Source organism: Propithecus coquereli, unplaced genomic scaffold, assembly GCF_000956105.1.
Source record: "Propithecus coquereli isolate 6110/MARCELLA unplaced genomic scaffold, Pcoq_1.0 Scaffold610, whole genome shotgun sequence".
Taxonomy (NCBI): domain Eukaryota; kingdom Metazoa; phylum Chordata; class Mammalia; order Primates; family Indriidae; genus Propithecus; species Propithecus coquereli.
In genome coordinates this window covers 307,012-315,125 of record NW_012152064.1, presented here as the reverse complement: position 1 = coordinate 315,125, position 8,114 = coordinate 307,012, and the positions used below count along the sequence as shown (strand labels likewise).

General features: G+C 37.8%; 1 protein-coding gene across 1 annotated transcript in view; it reads right to left on the bottom strand.

Moving 5' to 3' along the window:
* Positions 1–8,114, bottom strand: part of SPTA1 (spectrin, alpha, erythrocytic 1) — a 71,165-nt gene that overhangs the window by 39,809 nt on the left and 23,242 nt on the right. Inside the window, exons 16-20 of the mRNA XM_012659453.1 lie at positions 7,612–7,793; positions 4,823–5,066; positions 3,412–3,534; positions 1,561–1,778; positions 607–699 (exon numbers count right to left, since the gene is read on the bottom strand). Of these exons, the coding sequence (XP_012514907.1) occupies positions 607–699; positions 1,561–1,778; positions 3,412–3,534; positions 4,823–5,066; positions 7,612–7,793 (860 nt within the window). The remainder of the gene's footprint in view (positions 1–606; positions 700–1,560; positions 1,779–3,411; positions 3,535–4,822; positions 5,067–7,611; positions 7,794–8,114) is intronic.

Genomic DNA, 8,114 nt, shown 5'->3' with positions numbered 1-8,114 from the left:
CCCTCTCCCACCTGCCCGACACCCCATAAATGTTATTCTTATATGTGCACTTAGGTATTGATCAGTGAAACCAATTTGCTGGCGAGTACATGCGGTGCTTATTTTTCCATTCTTCTTCGAGATTCTTTTTCCTGTTCATACATCTATTATATGTACTTATTGCTTGAATTTCAGGCTTCCTAATAGACTATAATTTTCCTGCAAATGCAGATTATTTTTTATTCATGCTTGCATATAGTAGACATTTAGTAAGTGTTGGTATAAAAAAAACTAAGGAATGAAGTAAGAGAATTAGAAAGGAAGATAAGAAGAGGTGCAGACAAAGAAAAGTAGGAAAGAAAGAAAGAAACAAATAAGGGTAGAAGTATAAAAAGGAAGGAAGGGAAAGCCAAAAAGACACCAATGAACACATTATAACATTTATTGACAACTTCTTTTGGACTAAATCTCTGTAGATGCTACAATTCCTGCCTGCCTATAAGGACCATAGAACTTAGTATTTTCTTTGCAATTGTTTTCTGGGTCGTGAGAAGGAAAATCAGTGATAAAGAGAATTCCTTTTCTTCTGCGGAAGCGTGATTCTTGTCATCACTAATTTCATCTTACCTGGCAGTCTTCTGCCTGATCCCGTAGAGCTTCTATACTTTTTCCAAATGCATTGAGATCCACTAGGAAGGCCTCGTGCTTCTTTAGAAGAGCCTGGATTTGTTGATGACAAGATCATCAGAAGGAAGATAGGAACACTAAGCAAACCTGGGGGATGATTCGACTGCTATTATTTTGGGTTATGCTGACTGCCTTAAATGTCAGTAAGAGCCACTTTCCATCTATTATAAAATTCTTTTTAGCCCAAATTTGCAAGACTCAAGAAAATAGGAGTTAATAAATAAATAACAATTTTAATATGTTTGCTAAAATCAAAAATAACTCAAGTTTGCACAAGCATTTTTATCAACACACATCATAGCTGAAAGAGGATGCTGTTAATATTGTTACTTCATAGGATAAACATCTAGCATAACTTTAAATGTGCATTCCAATTATTTCTAGTACTAAAGGTTTGTGAAATACTATACGGGCTTCCTGTAGGACAATGAACAAAACAAAGAAACAGAACAAAACAAAACAAATGGTAATTATGACCTTTGAGGTTCTTCTTGCCCCAACATCTGGCTGATTCAATTTCAATAAAGTAATTAAGGTGTCCATATCATAAAACTAGAGAACCATGGTTAGTTTATGAAAGCCCAGGGTTTTTCTGGGAAGTTTAGGATGGGACCAAGACAGGCATAAATCTCTGGCCACATCTTTTGGATTTGGACAATCTCTAAAGAATCTAGGGATCTCTGTGGGATTAGAAAAATGTGGTGTATCTTTTGGGATCCCTGTCAATTCTGAGAGAATCCCAACTGATAAAGGCCAAAGGTGATGGCCCTGGGAACCCCAAATAATCTAACATAACCTGTAGCTGTCCCACAACCTAAGCAAACCCCAAATTACTAATTTAGTAGCATTTTGTGAGGATTCACTAGACAATGCACAACCCCACCCCCACCTTACCCCAGCTGCCTCTTCATCAGCCCCATAATTAGTGTTGTCTACAATAGGCTCCTTCTCTCTAATCCACGCTTCTGCTTCATGCAGGTCAGCCAGGTACTGCTGGAACTGGACATTGGCCTTAAGATCATTCTGCCGTCTAGCTGCTCGAGCACGGAGAGACTCCATATTCTGGTTCAAACTCTTGACCCTAGAGGCCACATCTTCTGCAGCAAAATGTTCTATGGAGCAGTTATAAAAAAAATGAGTATGACCATCATTAATGTCTACTGTATTATATAATCATTTAATAACCTGGGAAAGAAAAAGGGAGGCATGAGGATGGTGCCATATTTAGTCAATGTCACATTTTTCTTAAATTCCCTGGGAATTGGAGTTTCCTAAGCGAGATGAAGCAGTAATAGGTGCGAATTGGGGATAGACATGTATGTGTGGTAGTGAATGGGTTGGTACAGTAAATGACAGCCTAAAAACAGTACACCCACGTGTGGGTGATGCTCAGAGTTCTAAAACACATCTTCTCTAAACTGAACAGAAAAATCAACAGATTTCCATTTCTTATTGTAAAGGATTTATCATCATAGGAATTACTTATTCACCCTAAACAAGGAGAAAACAGGACAAACTAAGATACAATGATTTTCAGACAATGAGTAGAGGATCATGACTCCTGAGAGAAGGGAAAGAAATGAGATATGTCCTATAATCGCCACAACTTATTCCTTGGGCAGTTTCTGGAATGCAGTTCAGGGAGGACTAACCCAAAAAGAACCTACCAGTCTCCCCTCCTCCATCTCCTCAACTGAGAAAGAAACCTACTTTAAATATATATATTAAAAAAAAAGAATTCAAGAAAAAGGATGAAGAAATAAGTACCATGCAAAAACTAACCAAAAAGGTATATTAAAGTCACGCTAAATAGACATCAGAACAAAGAATATCACCAGAAATAAAGATGACTATTTCATAGTATAAATATTTAGCTTAATCAAAAAGACATATTAATAACAATTCTTAGTGTACATGCACATAATAACAGAGCTTCAAAATACATGAAACAAAAACCAATAGAACTGAAAAAAACATAGACAAAATCTACAACTACAGTCAGAGATTTCAAGGAAAAAAAAAGGCAAGTTTCTATAGTAACACAGGAATCCCAAATAAACATTTGTCTGCCTGAATCACTCAGTTGAGATCTGAACTTTTGCTCAGCATACTGGATTTTAACCTACACTTTGAAAACTGGATACTGGCTGGCAGCAATTGATCATCAATCAACAGAGGGAAAATCCTGATGTAATCTGCATTGCTTGTACCACACCTGGTCTCTGATACACAGTTCTAAACATCATATTTAAACAGGAGGGATTTCTGAATAGGAAAGATTAGGATGAAGAGAGGCATTGAAACTACATAAAGTGAGAAATGTAAAGAAATGGCACTGTTTATTATAAACATAATAAGACACTGCAATCCTAAGATCTATCTTCACAGATCTGGAAGTTTCCACATGAGAAAAGGACCTGGTCTGTTTTGAAGGGCTTTGGAACCTAAACTCTGAATTCTGTAACTTCTACAGAGAAGCATATTGATGACTAGGATAAATCATTTTATTTTAATAATTTTGAGTTTACTAAATATGGAATACTGGCTCATGAGATTGGACGATTCCTACTATTGGAAATATATAAACAAAGTTCTGTACTCATCTATCAGAAATGCCCAAAGAGAATTGGATAGGAAAATGAATCAGTTATTTTTAAATTTCCTTGAAACCCTAAGATTGTACAAACTTCTTCCCCAAGGTCTGGCAGAGTGATTTTTGGCCAACTCGGTCTGAATCATACGTACCTTCCTCTATCATTTTGTTTCCCCTCTCTGTTATTGCTTGAATGCGTGGCTCATGGTTGTTGATGTCTGCCAGGATGACCTCATGCCTGTTCAGAAGATTCTTGGAGGCAATCAGGTCCTTGCCTACAGACAAAGGAAATTTCAGATTTGAGACTATCCTGGTGTATGGAAGTAGTGTGCCTCACTTTTTTAGAACTCTTGGATCTAAAGGTTCTTCCTGGTAAAGTTCTAATCATTGATTGGGTGTCCTTAAATGTATAACATCTGTCTGAGTTAACTCCACTCATCTTTGTTACTACCCTTGCCTCTTGTACTAAGAGATTTCAATTCATTATCATACAAAAGATAATGGAGAAATCATTATTTTTGTTGGAAGGTAGGTAGAAAGGCAAATAAATTCTTAGCTCAAATGTCCAATATTATGCAACCAATTTTCTTTTGGCATATTTTGGTATACAAAGCAGGATCTTCCACTTGTTAATTTCTATATACTTCAGAAAGTTATTAAATTCCCTAAATGTAAGTTTTCTCACCAAGAAAAACACACAATATTACCAGTTTGAAGGTTTATTTGTAATGATTAGAAATAGCTTATAAAAGTACCTCACTTACTGCCTGGCTTTAATAAGCACACAAAGATGCCACCTACCGTGGATTTCCTCCATCTTATAAGATCCCCAGTTCCTGCTGTCTGCTTCATCTTCCCTGTCTCCTAATCGTGCTTCACCTTGCTCCCCTCCAAACTTTCTTTCCCAATATTTCCCATTCAAAATACCTCTCCAGAAACTCTCTGTACCTTTCCAATAAGCCTGAGCTTTCCTCTTCTATGAAGTTTTCCCAGACTAACCCTTTAATTGTCCTCATTGTCCAGCCCCTCTGATGCTCCCAAACATGTGCACAAAGTTGCACTGTATTTATGTGGGCTTTTTTCTGTACTTCAGTGTAAATGTCTTGGCACTGACACTGGTGAACTAATACCTTTCAAAGGAAAAGATATATTACACTTTGCTACTTCACTCCTTTTATCCTTGTAATAAATAGCTCATTTAGTTTATAAAAGGCAGCCATCAACAACCTAGATAGAAACATTTAGTGTCTCAAACGTTAACCATGTCTGCTCAGCCAAGGACCTTCACAGTAACTTCAGTTTCAGAGCAAGCAGCAAAAAGCTGAACACTCTAGCTCTTCCCAGAGGTCCTAAATTCATGGCATTGTTCATGCCTAGTTTTAGGAGGTGAATTTTTTAGTATTTTTAAAATATTTTTATGGGAGAATGGACAAAATTTTCATGAGTCTGAGGGGGATGAGCTGAGAGAAAACTTTTCACCCCCTCACTACCGTATCCCAGATCTCAAACAATCTGCAGACCTTGGTGTCTCCTTATGGCTCAGCCTGCTCAGGCTGTACTAACCAAGGTAGGTAGAAGCTGCTGAGGGTTCAGTCTCTTGGATCCAGGCCTCCTCATCCTCTGTGTCTCTACAGATCTGCTGCAGACGGAGTAGGTCAATGAGCTTCTGCTTCCGGGTGGCCAGTGGCTCTTTCAGAGCTTCAAACCGGGACACCAAGGACTCCTGCCTTGCCCGTATGTCCCCAGAATCAGGATGGCCTGCTTCTTCAAAATATGCAGCCAGCTCTGTGAGGGTGTCCACCTGATCCTGAGGGAGAAATAGAATGGGGGTCAGGAAATTACATCACTAGTGGGAAGTGATGGCAGTTTGGTGTGGAGGGAAGGGGGCCTGGGAGAATCAGCTCCCATAAGCGCTGTGTTAGGACCTCTGTCTAAGGCAGCGAAACGGAGCGGGAGGGGTTGCTACATCGAGGACCACTCATCAAACTGAGGACAATTTATAGCAAAGTCGTTCTCAAAACACATTTTAGAAAGGACAAAATATTTATAGAATGCTTCAAGGAAATCAGAAAAATCAGAACTGCAGAGCTTTAAATGGCAGTGTTGATAAATTTAGGCCCCAAGGAAAAAAGTAGGAGCCTTTTTCTATCTCAGTTCCCCCTCCATATTCTTTCTCTCTTTTTAGAATGAGCTAGAACTATAAATAAATGGAAACTCCTGAGGCTTAAGATTGTTGCATAGCAGGAACAACACCTATGAGATGGAACGTGATGTTACAAAAAACAAATGTCAGAAACTCAGAAAGAGAGATGTAAAGGCATTGCCTTTGCCACTACCTAGTTATCCCCATCTGCGCCATATCTGAGAAAGAAGGGATTCAGAAACAGGATTCTGCAGGATCTTCCTATAAATAAAATTTTTGTCTCGTGCCAATGTGGTAAAATAGTTACAAGAGATACATTCCATTTTTATTAGTGAGGTCAACTGTAACTGGCCTGGCAGAAACACAGCATCTCAAATTTTTGTCTGTCTGCCTGTTTTATCTGTTTGTGGTTTTTTGGGAGGGGTGGTGGTGAGTGGGGGATGGTAAATAAGAAAAGTTCTTCAGGAAGTGTAGGAACACTAGGCATTGGTTTAACTTATTCTAGTTTGCCATCCAGTCCTCAATCTGTAATGCCTTTGATCTATGTCTTCTCACTTTGGAAAAAAAATTCTCTATCAATAGCTTCTTAAAACGTATACTCACTTCTTCATAAAAAATTAAAGAATCTGTAAAGAATTAAAATTAAAATCTCTCACTAGCCATCTGTTCTCATTTCTGAGGACACTGGAAAACATCATAATAGAGTGATTTTCAAACAGAGTCATTATCATTATCATTATGGGTCCACTGTACTCTTCGAAAACCTCTAATATATATTACCAGATGCCACAGGCTAGGGAGCTAGTAGACCTGGGTTTTTTTCTTGGCTGCCAGTCCATTGACATTTGATCCTGAGAAAGTTCTTTTACCTGTTTTGATCTTAGTTTCCTCATCTATTTAATGAATACTTTGGGCTAGAGGACATTGAAGATCTTTTCCAATTTTAACATTCCATATCTAAAATTTCCTTTGCAAGCATCATATCTTAGCCTCTGCTCCCACTAGGAGAACCAATTCCTGGTGATCAGCTGCTCTAAGTTTCCCAAATGGAGCCACACACTCTTAGTCTCCTATTTCTTAATTGATTACATACATGGTTCATCTTCTTCAAAATGTTCTCTTTTTTTACTTTTAAATTAAAAAGTAAACAAATTTTAAGTGGGAAAAGGACATGAACAGAAACTTTTCAAAAGAAGACAGAATAATGGCCAAAAAACATATGAAAAAATGCTCAACATCTCTTATCTTTCCCTCCTTTGAAACTCTGTTCCTCCACTTGGATTTCAAAGCCTCTTTGTATGATTTTCCTACCTGCAGCCTTTTACTTTATTTAAAGCCCCATAGAACTATCCCTAAAGCCATATAAATGACTTTTTTTGTGTGTTTTCTATATATAGATTATTGTGTCTTTCCCATTTAACTCAGGATGACTAAAGAGCAGACAACGTAAAAGATGGATTAATGGACCTTTGAGGGAACAGCAGAATCATTTTTAAATACAAGTTAGCATTCCTGGGATGAGAAATTGAGTCACTGGCAGTTGATTTCCATTGAATTCTTCCAAAATTTATATATAGTATTCATGATCTAGAAACTTATTGGATAAATTTATTTTAAATAACAGGCTGGTGGGATGTTGGGGGAAATATTCCTGAAATTAGGGACTTAGGCATCTGTATCATAGTCCTGGCCCTGCCGTTAATTTTCCTTTTGACATTGGGAAAGGCACTTTACTTCTATGGGTTTCAATTTTCTTAACTGAAAAAAAAATGATAAGATTCAAAATATTTTCAAACTTTGAGTCACAGAATATCAGAACAGGAAAAGGCAATTTTATCCCAAACACTTATTTTGCAGGTGAGGATACTGAGGCACAAAAAGGTGAAATGACCTATCAAAGATCACCTAACTAATAAGTGACAAGGTTATACATAAAACTCAGATTTCTGGACTGAGAGAAGAGTGTTAGGTTTAGAAGAGTCAATAAAGTCTTACATCAGCCACGGGGTTCTGACAAGAGACCTGGAGATCTCAGGTGTCCTGGCTGGATTGGAGGAGATCCTGGGATGAGGTGGTTGGTCAACTAACAATTTTAAATTTTTACTTTTGGTTCTTTGCTCTCTTAATAATAATAATAATTACTTATCGTGGGTGTGCTCAGAACATATGCACCAATTGCCTACGACTGGCCAAAGAGCTAATAGCAAACCTGGCGGGCAGCCACAGCCGACTCCAGGAGGCCATGTTTCCTTAGTCTGTTCTGCACGTCGGCCAGGCCTTTCCCATAATCTTCTGAGGTGACCTGCCACTCCACCTCCTCCAGCCAGCGCTGCAGGTCTTCTGCATTGTTTTCAAATTGCAGCTGCTTGTTAGCTTCATACAACTGGGTCCCTGGGAGAAGACAATTGTTATAAGACATTAAATATCATAACTGCTCCTATCTGCACTATAATACACCTTCTCTCAATTTAGAAAGCAATATAATATTTTGATATTCCAAAGAGAAGAAGTCCATTTAAATTTGTAGAATTTTGCTGATAGAATTTTTTTTAATACAGTAGTATTCTAAAAGTGAAAATAAACAGTAATATATTCCCTGGTGAGGTATAGTTCTGCTGTATCAGATATTTGACCATCTTTGGTATTTTCATATGTTATTTGTTACTCTCTATTCAGACCTTTTTCAAAGAAACTAAAAACTGAACACCCTAC